Below are 23,649 nucleotides of genomic sequence, written 5' to 3' on the forward strand. Positions count from 1 at the left end.
GACAATTAAAATGACACTTATGGCAAGACATGGGCAGCACGGTGGCGCAGTGGGTAACACAAGCAACACAGCAAGAAGGTCGCTGGTTCGAGCCCCGGCTGGGTCAGTTGGTGTTTCTGTGTGGAGTTTGCATGTTCTCCTCGTGTTTGCGTGGGTTTCCTCCGGGTGCTCTGGTTTCCCCCACAAATCCAAAGACATGTGGTACAGGTGAATTAGGTAAGCTAAATTGTCCGTAAAAGAAAATGAATGAACTCATGGCAAGACAGCTGAATTGAAGTGTTTTTATTTAATTAATTAATTTGTTTATTTAGTAATTAATTCATTTATTTACATTGGTTTTTATCTAGTTTAGTTTAGAAATGTCTTAAAATAACCACTGACAATTAAAATGGCACGGCAAGACAGCTGAATTGAGAAAGTGCTTTTTATTTTATCTTATTTATTTATTTATTTATTTATTATTATTATTATTATTTTTTTTTTTTATCTATTTATTTATTCATTCATTTATTCATTTACATTTGTTTTCATCTAGTTTAGTTTAGAAATGTCTTAAAACAATCACTGACAAATTAAAATGGCATGACAAGACAGCTGAATTTTTATTTTCATTTCATTTTATTTTCTTTTTATTTATTTATTTATTTATTTATTTATTTATTTATTTATTTATTTATTTATTTATTTATTTATTTATTTATTCATTCATTCATTCACCAATTTACTTTTTTACATTTGTTTTTATCTAGTTTGGTTTGAAATGTCTTAAAACAACAACTGACAATTAAAATGACACTTACAGCAAGACAGCAGAAATGAGAATGTGTTTTTCAAATTTTATTTATTTATTTACATTTGATTTCTTCTAGTTTAGTTAAGAAATGTCTTAAAATAACAACTAACTCGATGAAGACCATGTAGGTCGATTCATTGTTACAATAAAAAAGAAATTGAGAGCTAAAATGGCAGTGCTGCGATTTTCTTTTGACTTTTTCCACTGTGTTTGTTTTTGATTGAGCACCTGCCTTAGAGAATCTCAGATGTGTTCACATTTCTGTTTTTTAGTTGCTTAAAATAGCAACTGACAATTAAAACGGCAATCAAGAATATTGCTGAAATGAAAAAAAAAAAAGAAAAAGAAAAATGACCAATTTAAATTCTTAATATAAAACTATAATAGTATTTGAGCTTAAAACAAACAAACAAAAAGAATGTAGTTAGTTTCTTTTGAGAAATGTTTTAAAAGATTGATTTTAGCGCCACTAGTGCAGGAATCAGAAGACACTGGTCAACAGGAACAAAAAAGCCTCTATGGCTATAGCTGAAAACAAAATAAAAATGATTCAGATAAAAATATTCACATGATGTTTGTAAATGCAAAGTCGCTAGTAGCGAGCTGGTACATTTAAATCCCTGTGTGAATAAAATATGCTTGAGATCACACGTTGAATTTTTCTTAGCCCAGGAGATCAGTGTAGAACTGACGGAGCGCTGAAAGAATTTACAATTTGCCTGAATATGTGACTAAAAATCTTGACGTTCTCTCTAAAAATCTTGAGGGAAACGCACACATACACACACGTACACACTCTATGTGACCGACACAGAGTGTGCTTATCAAACTGATAAGAGACAGAATGGGGCAGCCTGTCGACAAGCCAGATGCAAAACACGCAGACAAACAACAACACGCAATCAAATACATAATCAGCTACACGGCAGCACACCACTCTGTGTCATAGAAGACAGGAGATATTATACACAAACCTGGGGCCAAAGTGCACTGGCTAATAGAGTCCCCTACTGAGTGTGCTTGTGACAGTTACTGTACGTGAATTAAAATGTAAGTACAGTATATAACATATAATGTAGCAGCACAGTGGCGCAGTGGGTAGCACAATTGCCTTACAGCAAGAAGGTCACTGGTTCGAGCCCCGGCTGGGTCAGTTGGCATTTCTATGTGGAGTTTGCATGTTCTCCCCGTTTCTGTGGGTTTCCTCTACAGTACAAAGACATGTGCTATAGGTGAATTGAATAAGCCAAACTGGCCGTAGTATAAGTGAATGTGCGCAAGAGTGTATGAGTGTTTCCCAGTGTAGGGTTACAGCTGGAAAATATGTGCTGGATAAGTTGGCAGTTCATTCCGCTGTGGCGACCCCTGATTAATAAAGGGACTAAGCCAAAAAGAAAATGAATAAATAAATGAACAAATCAATGTTAACAAATAGCAAACACCAGTGTGTTTGAGTACTAAACAACAGCCTTCTCAAACAAATGAAGTCAAATGAATGACTCACTCATTAAAACAGTCACTTTCATAATAAGACATGTATGAATTAAAACGAATGAAGTAAAAAATCGAACAAAACAAATATCTCAATGTAGCTTCTGTTTTCTCTGTAGTCAAACGATGGAATTGTATCAACAACCCTATATAGTATTTTGTTATAGTAAGTAAATATTGATATATTTGATTTATCCAGACATATAAAAGCAAATAAATACATTTGTTATTTGTTTTATTCTATAAGAACTGATAGCAATCTTTAAAATGTCAAATCACAATATTGTCATTTTAAACTTTTTTAGATTTTTTTTAAAGATTTAGTCAGAATAACAAATGTTTAATTTTTGGTGTTTAAAAATGAAGGTTATTTCATCAAATATCAAATTTTTAAAAATCTTCTAAAGTTGTGATATTTTTTTTTTGCTGTAATTTTATATAAAAAGTTTATATAAAAAACAAGCACATTTTTGTTCTTTGGAAGACATACTACCAATAGCTTACAGGATAAAAAAGAACAACATGTTTTAATATATATTCACATTGTTCATCACTTCCAATGCAAATGCCCCTAAGCAATGAGAATTTGAAAGATAAGAGAAGAAATGACTGAAATATTGTTCTTAAATCAGCTTCCTATGCTTATGTTTAGTTATTTCACTGTAAAGGCAACAAAAAGAACCTATCCATCATTATGTTGTAAATGTAAAATTACTGAACTTACACACAGAACCCTAAGAAAAATGTTAATTGTACTCAATTTCATACGGTCAATTATAAATCATAATCATATCTGGATCTGATATTGTGTGTGTATGTGTATTTTACTTTATTTTTTAGTTTATATTACAATTTAAACTGTATATATATTTTAAAGTTTATAAGTTAAAGTTTATAAGTTAAATTGAATGTTTTAAATATTTTTATTAAGATCAGTTTCTTAAAAATGATGACTGTTCCCTTTTAACTAAACATTTTTATCCAATACAATGAATAGGGTCATGTATGTGTGTTTGTGTACCTGCATTCATGTACTCTCCACAAGTCCACACAGGTGAAGGGCGGACTGCACAGGTTCTTCCGGCAGGAGTCAGAGAAACAACCCAGAGAAACCCCCTGAGAACTGACCACAGACACCCCATCTCTGGCCTGGCTGTCAAGAGCAATAAAGCGACCATTGAGTCTCAGGTCCCGCATGCAGCCTGCGCCAATGAGAAAAAACAAACAAAACAAAAACACTAAATATTTCATATTTCAGCAAAAGTACAGCATAAAATGTTGATTCCGCTAAAACAATCAGGTCAAAACTATTGGCACCCTTTGTAAATTTGCACAAAGATGGCTGTGCAAATACATTTATGTAGTTTATCTTCCATTCTAAATATATCACAGAAATAGAGGCCTCATGAAATACATGATTTTTCTGGTCAAAAATATTAGTTCCCTTTATTTCAATACTTTTGCAACCTCTATGTTTTGGACAAATATGTGTTCTGTAATTGCTTGATGAGGTTGGAGGAAACTTGGTAAGAAATCAAAGCATTTTTCCATACAGAAAATCTCTCAAGATCTTCCTGGTTGTTTTGTCCATGTTTCTCCCTGTGTGCAACAAATCAATATTGTGTTTGTAGTTTCATCTGACCACAGGATCCATCCTGTTTAAAGGTCCAGTAGTGTATTACAGCTGAATATTATGGAGTTTGTTGAATCAGTGCAGAGGATGATTTTATTTGTATTTATTTTTTATTTTGCTGTGACCAGAAGAATCTTCAATTACTACTTTCTGCAAATCTCTAGCTGTAACCCTTGGAGCGTTCTGCTATCTTCCTCACTGTGCATAAATCCTCCCCGAAGTCCAAAGACATGTGGTATAGGTGGATTGAATAAACTAAATTGGCCGCAGTGTATTTGTATGAATGAGTGTGTATGGATGTTTCCCAGAACTGGGTTGCAGCTGAAAGAGCATCCGCTGTGTAAAACATGTGCTGAATAAGTTGGCAGTTTATTGCACTGTGGCAACCCCTAATGAATAAAGGGAATAAGCTGAAGGAAAATGAATGAATGAATGGTTTACCTACAGTATATTCATGCAGCCACCTTCTGTTTATTTCAGATCTATCAATCTTTGCTCATTGTTTTGGATGAATAACTGAATTTGTTCTTTGTAGATCATATTTAATCTCCTATAACACCGAGCTAAGAGGTACTCTTGTGTTTGTACCTACTTGTGTGTGTTCTAAATAAAGAAATGGAAAACACAAGAAATATTTCATGCAACAGAATTTTAGGGGCGCTAATAGTTTTGCCCACAGTTTACTGGAGAAAAACAACCCACCCTCTTTTTTTAATGGAGTATTTGCACAGCAAGTGTATTTCAGTCACGGATAAACTTCCAGTGAAAGGTTTATGTGACTTATTTTCAATTTAATATAGTTCCTTTTACAACATCTATGCTGTAATATAATTAAAGGGCACCTATTATACCCCTTTTACAAGATGTACGAATGTGTCTGTAAAATACCCATCAGATTATTTATTATAGCCTCTAGATTCTGCCCATTTTGGTGTCTGAATACATTGTAGCTGTTTTTTGCAGCGTGTGGCTTTAAATGCAAATGACCTGCTTCTCGCCACCCCCCGTTTTCATGTGCTTGTCTGCTTATCAAGTGTTATGTCAGATAAACAGCCATCAGTGATAAAGGCAGACTCGGATGAAGCTGAAATACAGCTAGTCAAAAATACCAAGTACATTAATTTCATGTATTTGTGGTGGAGTTTATGCAAGCCTTTCTGAAATGATGAGTCACACACAAATGCCTTTTACACACACATACACACACAAACACGCACACACATTTTAGCGTTTATCGACACCATGTGGCTGTGGTGATTATAGTGCTTAAGAATTAGATAGCGATTTTTACCATCCTAATTACAAACATGCACTGTTTTAAAAATGCTTTAAACTTATAAAAATCACAGAAAGTTGTAACAAATATTTTTATCCCTGCTTATTTGCATTTTTTTTTTCTGTGGACATGTATATCCATGTTATAATAGATTGATAAGATGGTGCCTGTCAGTCAATTCGGTGGGTGGGGAAAACCACACTCTTACGTCACGTTGTGGTGGGCCTCAATATCACTGTTTAACGTCAGTAAATAAAAATAAAAAAAACACTTGCTGTGTTTCCATCACTCCAATATGAAAGAAACTCCATTGTAAATACTGTGATAAAATAAATTTCCATATTTTTAAGACATGGCGCAGAACAATGGAACTTAATTCAGTGCTATTTATCCAGTCTGAGACCCACTTTATATCACATCTCAATCAGGCTGTGAAGATCATTAATTTTTTAAGAAGCCAAATCTTAAACGTGGCAATATTGTAATGATATGACAGTACACCTGAAGTACTTCATAGCTGGCTTACTGAAAAAGTGCCTGTACATGTACCCCATTTACCACAGCGGAATGAACCGCCGACTTAACCAGCATATGTTTTACACAGCAGATGCCCTCCAGGCTGCAACCCAGTACTGGGAAACATCCATACACACTCATTCACTATAGCTAACTTAGTTCATTCAGTTCACCTGTTATTCAGTACATGTCCTTGGACAACATAATAATATTTGAATTTATTTTTTCTTCGTTTGAATGAAAACATAAACAGATTAAACAGAGCAGATGTACTTACACAGCGTTTTTGCTCATATATACAAAGTGTCCAATAAGCATGACCATGACTGTACATAAAAATATATACACTTGCTTATTTCTGCACACACTCTCTCACCAATAGACAAACTGAGCTCAACATGATCCACTCATAATCTGAGCTTTTAAGAGAAGTGCTTTTAGAGTCCATTTAATAAACACACAGAGTGTATTGCCTAAGGCTAACCAGCACCGTCGAACACAGGGGACGAACCCACCACTTCTTCTCTTTCATGCCACATGTCATTGTCTCCTTTCGATCAAGTTGTCGGTTTCATTCTTGCTCTACACTTCAACACTGAAGGTGCCTTTGAGGCTATTATATATTAAACGCTGCTATTAATTTTTCATTATCGCCAATACAATAGTGCGCGATCATGACATATAGAGGAACCGCAGTCTGAATTAGCTGATAAAGCTGAACAGATGTACACATATGCTGGCTAAGTATTTTTTTTCCTTCTCTTGGACTGAAGTTAAATTGGATTAGCGGTAAAATGGCAGTCTGCTTCACAGTGCTCTGATATAACTCAGTGATTGGATTTCTGGCTACAGGACGGAGCAGTTCTGTGAGCTCCAAATGTCATGCTATAGTGTTTATTGGAATTGTCCGCAGCTCTCCGTGCACACTTTGACATATTGACTCCATTTCATTTATTGTAACCAATTCATCTATTGCGGGAAGTTCTGGACAGAGCTCATAGGCTGCTAATCAACTCTGAGACAGAGGGGAATGGAAACTAACAATCAGGGATCTGTGTTCGGTGCATGTTTGATGTGGTATAAAGCGGAGTGTGTTTGGTGTGGTATATTGGGGTATGTTTTTCATATCTTTTTGCATAATTTAGGACATAATGTGTGATCGAATACAAGCCTCTTAATATTTAATTTACAGACTGACAATGGAGCATGTTCATCATCAAACTACAACGCAGTCAAACAAACATACATAGATAATGTTTTACATGGATTCTAGAACACAAGAGAAGCGCAATATTAGATTAGCAAAACGATAGATTGCAAATATGAAAACATCTGTATGTCAAATGAGAGGTTCAGGAAGGACATTTAATATGTGGCTTTATATGGCATTTTACAACTAATGATATTTTCATTTTCTTTCTTTTTTTAGTAGCTCTCTACAACTCTCAGATGGTTGCCCATTGAATCTAAGCAGGGCTGCACCCGGTCAGTACCTGGATGAGAGACCACATGGGACAGCTAGGTTGCTGCCGGACGTGGTGTTAGTGAGACCAGAAGGGGGTGCTCAACCTGTGGTCTGTTTGGGTCCTAACGCCACAGTATATTGATGGGGACTCGATACTAACCTTTTGCCGATTTTTGCCTCAATTTGCCCACTGGGCTTTTTCCATCATGGCCTCCTAACCATTCCCTTTTCATAATTGCCTTCATCACTGTGTCTCCTCTCCACTAATCAGCTGGTGTGTGATGTGCGATCTAGCGCAATATGGCTGCTGTCCAGGTGGATGCTGCACACTGGTGGTGGATGAGAAGATTCCCCCAGAGTTTTGAGTGTCCAGAAAAGCGCTATATAAATGTAAGGAATTATTATTATTATTATTATTATTATTATTATTATTATTATTATTATTATTATTATTATTATTATTATTATTATTATTATTATTATTTTACTTGTTTGTTGTCAACTTTACCAACTTACTCACCAATGCATATATATATATATATATATATATATATATATATATATATATATATATATATATATATATAATATATATATATATATATATATATATATATATATATATATATATATATATATATATATATATATATATATATGATATTTTAACTAAAGGCTTCACATAATTAATATAAAAAAGTGTTTTTTGATCTTGCATAAATAAATAAGTAAATAAATAAATAAATAATACATAGAAACAATAAAAAATAAATAGTGTAAATAAATAATTAAATAAATAATGAACAAATTATATATGTAAATAAAAAATAAATAAATAAACAATAAATAAATAATGGACAAATACTACATATAAATAATATAAATAAATACATAAATAAATAAATAATGTACAAATAATAAATATAAATAATACAATTATATAAATAAATAAATAAATAAATAAAAAACAAATAATAAATAAATAAATAAATAAATAAATAAATAAATAAATAAATAAACTATTACATATATACATACTCTTGTGTACCGATTCTGGTGGTTTACCAAAACAAAACAAAAAATTGTATTATGACAAGGGTATGACCTAGGAATTACAACATTGAGGTTTATGAGGACATGCCTTATGTCCTGGAAATTCAAAACATTTTATGTCCCCATGAACCGGAAGCTGTGACAGTTATTTTTTTCATTTTGTAGAAAAAATCTAGAGAAATGAAATATTAACTGACAAAACAGTGGGCGTGGCTTGTTTTTTCTACTGTGAGCTGAATGGATGTAAAGTAGGCCTTTCATTCAGAAAGATGGGGAAAAGGGTTTGGGGAGAGTTAGTACAATGTAAACAAAAACTGACAAAATCTTTCCTAAGATATACATAATCTGATAATTTAACTGAAAACAAAGTGCATTTTCATATTTCAATTCAAGATTTGAAGGATTTCTATTTCAAATGACATGCACAGATGAATTGTTCACCACAAAACTGGCAATGTGAGCTTACAAAATCATATGGTTAGTTTTGATTTCATGGGGAATTTAAAAATCATACTTTACAGGAGGTTTCCTCTGAGAGTTGAGTTTGAGTTTTACACATTCACACACACTTTTAATTACTTTTAACCATCCAACTGGCATTAGTTATATTAATCTGTCAAAGTTCTGTCAGTAATACTGAACAAGTTTTTATTTTATCAATATTTCTGTTTAAACAAGGATGGCAAGCAGGGTTATATAACACAAACAACTTTCTAGCTTTTTACAAATGCTATGTGGTCTCAAACCACAATCAATAATTCAATACAGGAAGCCAAAGTTGCAAAATCACTATAGAAAGACAAAGTGTCTGTGCATTTAGCAGTGTAAATTCTCTCAGTGATAATGGGAGCTGGATATACTTATTCTGAATCTATTCACAAGCCTTGTATCACCTTGATATTGTCAAAGGCATTATACAACGGCAGTATCTCTGACAGTTGTCGAAACACAATATCATTGTCTATTGACAGAAACTAACTGATAATGCAGGTGAAAAATTGTGAACAACAAACAAACTCAGGCGTCTAATTAAAGAAAGAAGAAACTGACAAGTTTTATGACAGGTCTGCAGTAACACAGACAAAATTAAAATGTCTTGTTATTCATTATTTTATTCTTACAGCCCTGATGCTTATTATAAATGATTAAAATGTCTATTTTACAAAAAGGTGTTCTTTCTGTCTGACACACACAAGAGACCATTTCTCAGTTTCTCCACATTTACAATTTAGTTATGCACTTGAGTAAAAAGTTTTAATTTTAAAAGAGTTAAGAAAGCCTTGAAAAGAATTTGACATTTTGAATTGGTTAGAAATTAAATGTTGAGTTACATCATTGTTTGACATCATTTGAACTGGATAATGTTCCTAGAAATGAAAGCTCCAACCCTGCTCTAGCACACCTGCTTGTGATTATCAGCTGACCCTGAACATCTTGCTTCTTCAGGTTGATTGGGTTGGAGCTGAAATCAGCAGAATGGTTGCCCTCCAGGAGAAAGATGTTCTCTCTGCAGTTTGTCGCACAATGACATGGTTTAGATTCATCACGTTTATTGTGAGGGGTTGGTTTAAGGTTATGATACTGTACATGTAGACAATAATTTAAAACATACAAATCCTTCTTATTCCTAGCAACAATCACTCGTGTTTGCGTTTCGATGCAACCCAGGCTCGTTCCGAAAACGTACCACTATACACATTTCTGGAGAGCACCAAATACATCCCAGGAGCAGTTTTTTTTTTTTTTTGCAGTTTTTACGTATGCTTTTCAGATCTCAAATTTCTCTCGTGAGTACCATTCGCACCTGCTCTTCTCACGTAAAACCACCAGAGGTCTTGTCGACTAAACTAAACTAAACTAAATTAAACTAAATAAACTAAACTAAACTAAACTAAACCAAACCAAAACTAGACTAGACTAGACTACACTAGATTAGACCAGACCAGACCAAACCTAGACTAAACTAAACTAAACTAAACTAAACTAAACTAAACTAAACTAAACTAAACTAAACTAAACTAAACTAAACTAAACTAAACTAAACTAAACTAAACCAGACCAGACCAGACCAGACCAGACCAGACCAGACAAAACAAACAAAACAAAACAAAACAAAACAAAACAAGACTAGACTAGACTAGACTAGACTAGACTAGACTAGACTAGACTAGACTACACTAGACCAGACCAGACCAGACCAGACCAGACCAGACCAAAACTAGACTAGACTAGACTAGACTAAACTAAACTAAACTAAACTAAACTAAACTAAACTAAACTAAACTAAACTAAACTAAAATAAACTAAACCAGACCAGACCAGACCAGACCGAACCAAACCAAACCAAACCAAACCAAACCAAACCAAACCAAACCAAACCAAACCAAACCAAACCAAACCAAACCAAACTAAACTAAACTAAACTAAACTAAACTAAACTAAACTAAACTAAACTAAACTAAACTAAACCAAACCAGACCAGAGCAGACCAGACCAGACCAGACCAGACCAGACCAGACCATACCAAACCAAACCAGACCAACCCCAACCCATCCCAACCAAACCAAACCAAACCAAACCAAACCAAACCAAACCAAACTTTTAAAACTTAAACTAAACCCAATAACAATGAATTCAAGCCATCTTGAACTTTGCATGTTTGCCATGTTTTTATACACTGTATGCCTAAACTGACCAAAACTAAGGGAAAAAAATCCAAAGACCAACCCCCTGCATAACCCTCGGAGTACAGCACATTCTGACAATACACTACTGCTCTGAGGTAATTGGCATTGGCTTGTTAGGGTCATGCTCCACCAGTTGAGCTTCAGGAACACACCTGTACCTCACCTTGGAAACTCCTGTTGTGTCCAGAGGGGAAAGAGTTTCCCAGCATCACCACAGCAGGGTCGATAACAATCTCCCGACTGCGACCAGGCGACCCCGGTGACCTCTCGACGCCCTCCTCCCCCGTCCAGACGCAGGGTCAACTCATTGTCATGCCGATCTAAGTGAATGTCATGCCACTCTCCGTTGTCTAAACGATAAGAGGGCATTGTCAAGTTGAAGTCCCCATCACCGAGGTTGTAGAAGACACTTAACAGACCCTGATAGATCTGGAAAAGTGGAGGGGAAAAGAGAGAGAATGCTGTTAGCAAATAAATACATGTATTCATTATTATATTCTGAAACTATATATATATATATATATATATATATATATATATATATATATATATATATATATATATATATATATATATATATATATATATATATATATATATATATATATAGCACTGGATACAAAAATAAAAGACCAATTGTGAAATTATGAAAATAGTTGAGAGAAAAGGGAGAGAGGCTGAGTATCAGATGAAATAGACCCATTGGGGACTGAAGACATCAGACTGGGGCAGGATCTGATATAAGAACTGAACACTAACAGAATTAAACATATCAGCCCTTTAATTGGAGACAGTGGGCGCTGGGAATTTAATATGATGTCAATGAAGTTTGCCACTATATTCCAATGTTGCCAAACAGACTCTCTAGTGGTCAGCTGTGAGCCTTTCTTTTACTCTCTCTTTTGCTTTGTGTGTGTGTGTGTGTGTTTTATGCGCTTTTAATCTGATTGTTTCCAATAAATCAAATGCTTCTAAGTCAAGCTGTATTTTTTATGAGCGTTTCGAACATATAGGTGTGTAATATCAAGGAACAATGTAAAACCTACAGTTTCCAGCTTTGCATCATTCAATATATAACAAGTCCTTCACTGTAATGCTTTATTTCCTAACTTCCAAGGGTCTAATAACAATAATTCAACTGGTGTTTTACTTTACAAGCACATAGTCTTATGTCCTGAGAAAAAAAAAGAAAGGAAAACGGTAGGTTTGACAATGAGGTGTTGTGTTTGTTTGTGAAGAAGAAAACGGAGCGTCTGGCCAATCTCCCAAAGAAAGCCCCAACCTTCATTTCAATTTCAGAGTCTTTCTGCATATGTCCCAGAGAGCATAATTTGCCAGGCCCCGTTTTGGATCCTAGGCTTTGTGGTGATGTAAAAAGCAGGGCTAATCAATGATGCAAAAGGCAGCGAAGCTTGCTCCCATTTGAACAGCAACCGTAAACAGTTTACACAAATAAACACAGCTGACCTGTGTGAACTCCTCACCTTCCTCCTCTCCCACGGCACGCTCAGTTCCACCTGAGATACAGCTCATGAGAATCATCTCAAATAGGATTATTAGACTATTTCAAGGTCGAGTCTATGATCGGTAGGCACTAAATCCAGAAGGCGTACTAATTAACAAGAACATTAACTTTAATCTGTCCGTGGAAAATCCAAGATTTTTTTCATCATGCCCTACGATTTACCCCACAAATGACGATAAAGATGTTCAGTCTCTTCCCTTGGTGGTGTAAAACAGGCATCAATGCCCCAAATCCACACCCAATGATCCAGAAATCAATGCCATCCATGGGAGAAGCAGGTAAAGCCATATGGCCAGCTTAATGTTTCATCATTTCAAGGCATTTGATCAAGGTTCTTTGGATATTTAGAGAATAGCATTGAAAATGCCTGAGTTATTATATGCTGTGCTATAATGAGATGAGACATCAGGTGCTGAAGCAGGACTGAAGTGCTCTTGAGGAAGAACGAGAAGCAGTGGCTCAGTAAATTTGAATGAGAAAAACCTGTTTGGTTTAAAGAAATAACACACCACGTATGGTGTGAAATATGAGCCCAAGTAAATTCAAAAGTCCACAAGACCCCATTGTAAGCAGCACATATGTCTTGCTATAATTGAATATTTTGTTTGTATTCACAGTTTTTCTTAATTGTTTTCTCAACATCTTCTTGGTGTATAAGCTGTCTGCAGTCAGATTTTGTTGTTTTCGCTGTATATGTTTTATGGTAATTTTACTGCCAGTAAGTTACTGCTGGTTTCACAATAAATATTTTACAGCACAGGGAAACAACAGTGCGTGATTGTTGAGGGGTCTGTTCTTTCAGAAAACAGAATAGAGGGCTCTAAAAATGTACTTCAAATAAATAATTTCAAACAAAACAAAACAAAACAAAACAAAACAAAACAAAACAAAACTTCTTTCTTTCTTTCTTTCTTTCTTTCTTTCTTTCTTTCTTTCTTTCTTCTTTCTTTCTTTCTTTCTTTCTTTCTTTCTTTCTTTCTTTCTTTCTTTCTTTCTTTCACATTCAAGAACTAGCATTCTTACAATTTTGAACAGCCACTATTTTAGATGTCTATGCTTGGAAAAAAAATAATATTATTAATTTTGTTAAATATACATTTAAAATCCAGCATCCTTACAGCTTTGGACAACCTTTGTTTTTTATGTCCATGCTTTGTTTTTTTATACTCTATAGTTATTTTATACTATATTACAAAATAATAATAATAAAAATAACATTAGTATATCTGATGGCCCTTGGAATTTCAAGCCACTAAAATGCATGAGCAACATAAATATTTAAAACTTCATATTATGAAGCAGATTTGATAATATCAACCCTCCTGTGAAACTTATTATTAAGGTTTTTTTTTTTTTTTTTTTTTTTTTTTTTTTTTTGTAATAAATGTCCCCAAGTGCTTTTCATGTAGAGATTTTTTTCTCTTTGCCATATTGGCTGCACATACTATTTTATTTATTTTATTAAATAAGTGAATTATTGCTTATTATTACTTGTTATTTTGCAAGATAATAGTTTTCAGTTTAAAGTTAAGTTTAAAGGCTTAGCAAGATAATTAGGCAGGTCAGTGGACAACAGTGGCTTGTCCAGTAGTGGTTTGTCAATTGAAAAAAAAAAAATCTTAAGTGGGCTAATGATATTACCTTAAGCAGTTTTTAAATAAAAAGAAAGAAAGAATAAGTCAATAGGCTCAGTGTTTGCAATGTTTGGTCTTTGGAAGAGAAAAAAAAATATATATAAAAAAATAACATTTTACACTTTTTTTTTTCCCTGAGAAATTCTTAAATTAACACTAAGTATGTTTACATGGACACCATTAATCAGATTTTAATATGATTAAGACAATACTCTGATTAAGAGTCTATCATGTAAACAGCGATTTTTGATTAATTTAATCCGATTAAGGTCATAATCGAACTTGAATCTGATTGAAATCGAACCACAATCAAACTATTACCATGCGACATGATACACACACGGCTGTTTGACACTATTCTCTGCACCTACCGAGTCAATAAAGGGCCAAAGACACACATACCACAAAATGCAGAGTTTTTTTTTTTTTTTCTCCCAATTGGTGAGCGGTATCAAATTCCATTAAAACAACAAACTTCCACCAGTCCTTACTTCGTACTTGCTTCCAATGAATTCCTCAGTTTGTCATTGGGTATGAATGAATGTTCCGGAATGAAAGTGAAACTGCCAAATTGCAGTTAAAGTAAAAATATTAAAAATGAAACACCCGAAATTACATGAAACACCGGAGGAAATGTGGATAGCGTGGTGACGCAATGACGTTAATCGAATGTGCTATCACATATAAAATGGGATCACGAAGCGAAAGTTCAAAAAGCAACTCAAGTAAACACCTTAATTATATTATTGTCTTATTCAGAATAAGGCAAATAATTGGTTTACTGATGTCCATGTAAACGTAGTCACTGAGCCTGTATAAAACACTTCACCGATTTAAATCCATTTTAAAACCAGAATCAATTAAAGGCCGCAAGTATCATGTGGTGATAACATCTTTCTGTAAACTCTCAACAACTTCTGAGTAACACTCATTTGAATTCAAGGAAAACACTGTCTTTGTTGATGTTCAACTTCCGCTAATGGACCCGCGGCTAAGTCTCTGGAGAAGAAATGAGATGATCAAACTGTTACTTCCTCCTCATCCGTTGATGACAAGAACACCTTGCTGGAATCGTCTCAGTGAGATGATGCTTCATAATCAGACACAACAGGCAATGCTAAATGGGTATTGGCACATCACATCAATTAGCATTATTGCTAAGGTAATTGAGAGGAGCACAGCAGGAGATTAAGATTTAATCTTTCGCACATGGCACAAAGGCAGCATCAGTTCCTGCACCGCTGCGACGCCTCGCAAGATCACAAAATAAGCAGGTAATGAAATCTGTAGCCTGCCACTTTAGGGGATATAAAATATATTCTAGCCTGTCTCACAGACGCATCTAATTCATGCCGCAGATAAATCACCCACGTTTTACATATGTGACGAGGGTATGGATACGAGTTAGAACTCTTTGAATCAAAATAACCGACTACGCCACCCTGGGAGTGACCCAGGGAAATAACTCTATTAGAAAAAGACACACAGGTTCGTTTCCCCTCAAAAAGGCACAGAGGCGTGAGTAATTACAAAAAGTACAAAAATATTTATTTTAATGAAAATGTAAGGTTGTACTCATTTGTTAAAAAGCACATCAAAAACTCCCCCTTCATAAAAGGAAAATAATAAACAAAAATCAAAAACACACAGGATGAGGTTCCCACTGACTGGATACAAGCAGACTGACTTTACCCCAGCACACGCACACCACAGTGCACTCGAATTACACTATCAAGCACTCAGTGTCTCACAGCACACGGGAAAGAAGCACCACCACCAGTTGGAAGGACCAGTCATCCACCGAGGAGAAACCTCAATTCCTGAAATAAATCAAAATTAAAGTAAATAAACAGAAAATAACTAACATCAATAAAGGAGTCAATCAGGTTAACAAACCTACTCTATGATCTGGTTGAGACAGCTACAGCTGTGATTACAACATCTCATATACACACACACACTCTGAATCAAAACAATTGACTCTCAAAATAATAATAATAATAATAATAATAATAATAAAAAAGAAATCTAAATAACAAAAACCAAATAAGTGCTCTGCATAACTAAACGAAAAACAATTTCACTAAACAAAAAGCAGAGCACCCAAAATGTTAACGCAAATCAATACATCCTAAACAAACAAATAAATGAAGGGGAGCACAAAGCAGCACACGGGTCAAAATGGGCAGTCCCCTTTAAACAGCTGTGTTGGTGGCGTCTGTACGATAGCCAATGACACCGGCGTTAGTATTAGCAGCGTGGAATAACAGCAGTAGCACACGCCCAGACGACCTCCAATAACCACGGCAATAGCGAGGAACAAGGGCTAATAAAGTGATTTAGACATTGAGAGAAAAGGGATCAAGAGAGAACAAGGGAGAATCCTAAAGAGAGGCACAAACAAAACTCATTAATATGGTCCTTTAAAATGATAACACTAATCATAAGTGCCTCACTTACCAATGGGTGCACAAAGCGGATGCTTTGAGCACTTGTTGGTCAGGTATACAAATACAGCGAGGTGCAGGACTTAGTATCTCTACTGCATGAAAAACGCAGGTTAAATACTGCCAAATCCCATTACTCAGCCAATTAAAAACTATCACATACCTGCAACAATGAACAGTCGTCCAGCCACTCCAGCCCAGAAAAATGCCACAGCCACAATGCACTATAACAATGCCAAAAGTAACTTAACGTTGGCCCATTCAAGCAAATGAAAAATTATCAGAACGAACACAATGCCTCTACCTGTAGCTGCGAAGACGGACACCCAAACAAAGTGCGTCAGAGTCGGACGTGACGCATCCCAAGGGACAACCAATCAGGCTTTAAAAAGGCGGTGCTACATGCCGATTGAGTGATGTCAATGTCAATCAGCTGCGCAGCACGAATGAAGTCAATGTCAATCAGCTGCGCAGCACCATCACATTTGGACTGACTCCAATATCAATATCAGCTGCACTACATCACATTCCACCCCCAATTTCTGCAACGTCGCCCCGACGGTGAACCAAACATACAATTGACCTAAGAGTCTAACTCCAAGGGCGGAAGAATGTACCAAACGAGTTACTCACTATACTGGACACAGTCCCTATACCTACAGCTCGTGGAAGGTGGTGCAAGTTAGAGTGCTGACCTGCTGTACTTCTCCCAGTTCTCCTTACCACGGTTTCTGCTGCTCTTACAGGGTCAGCGGGCACAACTTCCGGCTGCAAAGTCCCCACAGTTGCTGGACCCTCAAGTACCTCGTCTACAACCCGAGGGACAGGGGGAACAGCACCCTGTGACCTTGACCTTCCTCTAAGCTCTGGTGTCTCGGGAACTAGAACCAGCAAATCTCCATCACACTCCTCATCCAAAGGCTGCATGCACTCTCCCCTTGCAGGTTCAGGTAGACTAGGAGGCCGATCCTGACCAAGCTGGGCCTTCAGCAAGGATCTGTGAACATGTTTGGTTTTACTCAGATCTGCAACCGGGGCAATGGTATAAACTACCCCACTTTCAGTAGGCGCTTTTAGGATTTGGTAGACCACTGAGCTCCACAGGTCCTGGATTTTACATCTACCTCGCACCCCATGATCGCGAAGGTAAACCAGTTGACCCTCCTTCAGTGGTGCTTCCCTTACCTGGAGATCATGCCGGGCCTTCCGCCGGTCAGCGGCGGCACCCAATCTCTCACGAGCACCTTCAAAAGCGACTTGTAACCGATCTTGCTGTTCTACAATCCACCCATGAACACTGCCGGCTAACGGCTCTCTAACTCTACCTAAGAGGAAATCAATAGGAAGTCTAGGTTCTTGTCCAAACATTAAATAGTAAGGAGATTCCCCAGTTGACTGGTGAGGAGTAGTGTTGTACGCAAAGAGAACCTGAGGGAGACAGCATGGCCAATCACTCTTTTTCGAATATGGAAGGGAACGCAGAAGATCGTGTAACGTTCTATTAAAACGCTCACATTGGCCATTCCCAGCAGGGTGGTATGGAGTTGTATGTGACTTTACGACTCCATACAACCCACAAAGCTGCCGAATAAGAGTAGACTCAAAATTACGACCTTGGTCAGAGTGGATGCGACCTGGCACACCAAATTTACAAAACCACTCAGCCACAAGGACCTGGGCTACAGTCTCGGCTCGCTGGTCTCTAGTAGGTATAGCTAAGGTGTACTTCGTAAATATGTCAGTCATGACCAACACATTTTCGAGGCCAGACCTTGAGGGCTCCAACAAGGTGAAATCGAGAGCTAAAATCTCGTTAGGCCGAGAAGCCATAAGATGTCCCATGTAACTACTGGGAGCTGAGGGGGTGCCTTTAGCACACTGGCACCGCTCACACTCCTGGCACCAGCGTGCAATGTCAGCGAACATACCCGGCCAGTAACATCTCTGGCGAACCAGCTGGGAAGTACGCTCAACCCCCTGATGTCCATGCTGCTGATGCAGCTGGGTCAGGACCTCAGCTTTCATGAGGGCTGGTAGTAACACTTGGAGAACTTCCTCTCCGCCATCCGGGCGCAACACACGCCGATAGAGCACCCCTTCCATTTCAACCAGGCGGCCCCATTGGCGAAGCAAGATGACTGCCAAGCGAGAGAGTTTCTTACGCTCCTCCGAAGTGGGGAGCAACTTGCGCCTCCAAAACACCAACACCTCACCAATGACTGGGTCTGCTACCTGTCGAGCACCCATGTCACTGCCAGAGGGGCAGGGGAAGGCTGTTACCTGATTGACCTGGGTCACCAATCCATCTGGGGCTGTTTGCTGCAACACTACTGGAACAGCCACTCCTGGACACCGGTCTTGTACTTCTCCTATACCTGAGAAGTTCTGCCGGGACAAAGCGTCTGCGTTACGATTGCTCCTACCCGATCTATACTTTATTTCAAAGTCAAATACGGACAATTGAGCAGCCCAACGATGCTCCATTGCACCTAACTTGGCAGAATTCAGGTAGCTAAGGGGGTTATTATCAGTGAAAACAATACATTTTTGGCCTAACAAATACTCCCTGAACTTTTCAGTCATGGACCACTTGAGTGCCAAAAACTCCAATTTCATTGAGCTATAATTAGATGGATTACGCTCAGTGGGCCTAAGACTGCGGCTGCCATACGCTATTGGACGCACCTTGCCCTGTTGTTCCTGTGAGAGGACTGCCCCCAAGCCTCCCTGACTGGCATCAATCTCTAAAATAAAAGGCAGAGAAAAATCAGCGTAAGCCAACACTGGAGCACTAGTTAACTTCATTTTTAACCCCTCAAAGCTACTCTGACATTCTGCAGACCAAGAAGCCGCAAAGTCATGGGCGTTGCCCTTTCGATGTTTTGGGTTTGCCAGTAGAGCCACCAGCCTATGGAGAGGGGCAGCCAACTTGGAAAACCCCTCCACAAAACGGCGGTAGTAGCTAGCAAATCCCAAAAACGAGCGCAATTCTGTAACACTGGCCGGGCAAGGCCAGTTGGCCACAGCCTCCACTTTACGTGGATCGGTGGAAACACCCTCAGATGAAATAACGTGACCCAAATAATGCACTTCCCTTTGAAAAAGCACACTTGGATAATTTGGCCTTTAACCCTTCCCTCTGCAGACGGCTTAGGACAACCTCCATCCGCACCAGATGTTCATCTATAGAAGAGGAAAAGACAACAATATCATCCAAATACAGGAGGAGGGATTGGCACTGTTGATCCCCAAACAACCGTTCCATCAATCGTTGGAAGGTGCTTGGGGCATTACACAGCCCAAACGCCATCCTATTCCACTCAAAAAGACCAAAAGGGGTACAGAAGGCAGTCTTAGGCTTATCCTTCTCAGTTACAGGCACCTGATTATACCCACTGGCTAGGTCCATGGTGGAAAACCAACAGGCCCCAGCCAGCGAGTCCAAAGTTTCCTCAATACGTGGTAGAGGGAATGCATCCTTTCTGGTCTTCGCATTCAAACGACGGTAGTCTACGCACATGCGCAGACCACCGTCCTTTTTCTTAACCAGAACAATGGGCGAGGCATAAGGACTGCAACTTTCTCTAATGACCTGGGTCTCTAACAGTTGGTTAATATGTGCCTTTACCACCTCATACTCAGACGGAGGGATGCGCCTGAACCGCTGCCGGACAGGGATATCGTCTAACAAGGGTATATCGTGAGATATCAGGTTTGTACAACCCAAATCACCATCGTGACTGGAAAACACTGGCAAATACTTAAACAGCAATGCCCTAACCTTACCTTGTTCTACTTCAGGCAGTATTGACAGGTCTAAGGTAGCTATTTGCTCCTGCACAGAGGGAGAAGGCTGTGCACTTACCTCAGCTGCAACCATGTTTACCTCTACGACCTCTGGGGGTAATGTAACCACATTAACCTTACTTACAACGCCCACAATAGTTCTGGCATACAACAGCACATCTATAGTGCCCACGTTAACTATAGGCACATAAACAGTACCACCATCCATCTTTAGGAGCGCAGGAGAGGCCAGCAAACCTGCAGGGAGACCTGAAATTGGAGGTTCAAACAGTACGGCATTACCCGAATACTGCACCGAACAAGTAGTGGCAACAAATTTTACAGTGCCACCTGGGATGCGGCACGCCCGACGTCCACGCACCCTGACTTGTCCCTCTGCATTTGTAACTGGCTGAACTTCAGCTTGGTGACAATTTTGTAAGGCCTGAATGATAAAACTGGGGGCCTGTGATACTGCCGGTAAATCAAAAAGGCCTGTACCATGCTGGCCGAATAACTCCTGGTAGCAGCGGCTTAAAACATTCATACCCACTACACCAGGTGTTTGTGCACACATGCCACCAGGAGGATCCTTAACAACCAGCACTCCACAGTCTGAAACTACTCGCCCACAAAGCTCTATGTCTAATTCCAAATAACCAATATAAGGAATTGAAAGACCATTTGCAGCTCGAAGCTGTAACCAATGACATGATCTAAGCTGTTCTTGACCCCAAAGCCCAAAATTAGTCATGAAACAACTTTCAGTAATGGTGGACACCATGGAGCCAGTGTCCACCAAACAAGGGACCTGAACCCCACCCATAGATACAACGAGCTTTGGACAAGTAGACATTAAACACGGCATAAAATCATTAGAGCCTACCCTTTTCCCAACCAAGTTATGGCCCTGTAACTTGGTGGGAACTAGTTTTCCGACGGCTGGCTGGAGGACGACTGTTCACGTCTTGTTACAGCAGAATCAATATAGGCTGATGGTGCACGGACTGGTATCCGCTCGCCATCACAATTTCTAGCGAAATGGCCTGGCTGACGACATCTCCTGCAAATAACAGGATTGACTTTATGTGGCGGCAATTTAGACGAACAATTCTGAAGCAGAGTCATACTTTGAGCCAATTGATTCAATTGCTGTTGCTGCTTCAGCAACATGTCCCGCAATTCAGTCATTTCAGACTTTGCCCCACTACTAACGCTCCGATTCCCCTGCACCCCATACTGAATACCGTACGCTGATGGAACAGACTGACTTCGGCCCCGCGCTCCCCCAGGCATGCCCTCTCTTTCCCACCGAAGTGCTTCACCACGTGCGTCAACCAATGTGGCAGTAGGTTGACGGCGCACAAACTGCTTAAGTTCACGACGAAGGGTGCAATCATTAACATTTTCCACAAACTGATCTCTCAGTAAAGTTTCTGCATTAGGCATGCCATGAGGTGACTGACCTTTAACCTTTTCCAGAAGGCTCATAAGGGCCAAGGAAAACTCCACCAGAGTCTCCCCCTCCTGCTGTCTTCTGGAAAAGAATGACTCCTGAAGAGCTACATAGGACTTAGTACAGCCATATAAATCGCGTAATACCTGAATCACTCGCTTTGGATCCTCCCTTTCACTCTGTGGCCTATAACGAATTTCCTCTCTTGCCTCTCCCTCCAGGTGATCAAACAAGAAAAATGCCTGATCAGCTGAAGACAAATGGCGAAGACGCATGCAAGCCTCTGCTTCTTCCACCCACTCATTGATGTCAACTCCTGACCGCCCACTGAATTTTGGACATCTACGGTCTCGAGGAACGAAAACAAATCGTTCGGTTGATGAGGGACCAGCATCAATGAGTGGAGGATCTGAAACAGGAATAGAAATGTTAGATGGTCCCGGCACTGCAGCTGGCACCTGCTCTTGCCGTAGTCGCTCATTATCAGCTTTTAATTGAGTTACCAACTCCCTTAACTCACGTAATTCGTCTTCCATCGCTACAACCACGAACTAAAACGTACACGTGAAAAAATTAACTTGTATTGACCCACCAGGGGGGACTGCCGCAATCCAGTTCCTACAGAAATGAAAAAAATACAACCCACGTCTCTGCACACAATAAGAGGGGAATCCTGCCGACTACGCCAGAATGTGACGAGGGTATGGATACGAGTTAGAACTCTTTGAATCAAAATAACCGACTACGCCACCCTGGGAGTGACCCAGGGAAATAACTCTATTAGAAAAAGACACACAGGTTCGTTTCCCCTCAAAAAGGCACAGAGGCGTGAGTAATTACAAAAAGTACAAAAATATTTATTTTAATGAAAATGTAAGGTTGTACTCATTTGTTAAAAAGCACATCAAAAACTCCCCCTTCATAAAAGGAAAATAAATAAACAAAAATCAAAAACACACAGGATTGAGGTTCCCACTGACTGGATACAAGCAGACTGACTTTACCCCAGCACACGCACACCACAGTGCACTCGAATTACACTATCAAGCACTCAGTGTCTCACAGCACACGGGAAAGAAGCACCACCACCAGTTGGAAGGACCAGTCATCCACCGAGGAGAAACCTCAATTCCTGAAATAAATCAAAATTAAAGTAAATAAACAGAAAATAACTAACATCAATAAAGGAGTCAATCAGGTTAACAAACCTACTCTATGATCTGGTTGAGACAGCTACAGCTGTGATTACAACATCTCATATACACACACACACTCTGAATCAAAACAATTGACTCTCAAAATAATAATAATAATAATAATAATAATAATAAAAAAAGAAATCTAAATAACAAAAACCAAATAAGTGCTCTGCATAACTAAACGAAAAACAATTTCACTAAACAAAAAGCAGAGCACCAAAAATGTTAACGCAAATCAATACATCCTAAACAAACAAATAAATGAAGGGGAGCACAAAGCAGCACACGGGTCAAAATGGGCAGTCCCCTTTAAACAGCTGTGTTGGTGGCGTCTGTACGATAGCCAATGACACCGGCGTTAGTATTAGCAGCGTGGAATAACAGCAGTAGCACACGCCCAGACGACCTCCAATAACCACGGCAATAGCGAGGAACAAGGGCTAATAAAGTGATTTAGACATTGAGAGAAAAGGGATCAAGAGAGAACAAGGGAGAATCCTAAAGAGAGGCACAAACAAAACTCATTAATATGGTCCTTTAAAATGATAACACTAATCATAAGTGCCTCACTTACCAATGGGTGCACAAAGCGGATGCTTTGAGCACTTGTTGGTCAGGTATACAAATACAGCGAGGTGCAGGACTTAGTATCTCTACTGCATGAAAAACGCAGGTTAAATACTGCCAA

General features: G+C 38.4%; 2 protein-coding genes across 2 annotated transcripts in view; both read right to left on the minus strand.

Annotated features, from left to right (window-relative positions):
• si:ch211-186j3.6 (neural-cadherin) overlaps nt 1-23,649 on the minus strand; it is a 440,558-nt gene that overhangs the window by 29,527 nt on the left and 387,382 nt on the right. Inside the window, 3 exon segments of the mRNA XM_056462007.1 lie at nt 3,306-3,486; nt 11,078-11,171; nt 11,173-11,343. Coding sequence (XP_056317982.1) covers nt 3,306-3,486; nt 11,078-11,171; nt 11,173-11,343 — 446 coding nt within the window.
• The window catches only part of LOC130232232 (uncharacterized), a 4,415-nt gene continuing 394 nt past the window's right edge, over nt 19,629-23,649 (minus strand). The window contains exons 1-2 of the mRNA XM_056462008.1: nt 23,536-23,649; nt 19,629-22,894 (exon numbers count right to left, since the gene is read on the minus strand). The exon at nt 23,536-23,649 is cut by the window's right edge and continues 394 nt beyond it. Of these exons, the coding sequence (XP_056317983.1) occupies nt 21,234-22,298 (1,065 nt within the window). The 5' untranslated portion in view covers nt 22,299-22,894; nt 23,536-23,649 and the 3' untranslated portion in view covers nt 19,629-21,233. The remainder of the gene's footprint in view (nt 22,895-23,535) is intronic.

This window comes from Danio aesculapii, chromosome 7 (assembly GCF_903798145.1).
Source record: "Danio aesculapii chromosome 7, fDanAes4.1, whole genome shotgun sequence".
Classification (NCBI taxonomy): domain Eukaryota; kingdom Metazoa; phylum Chordata; class Actinopteri; order Cypriniformes; family Danionidae; genus Danio; species Danio aesculapii.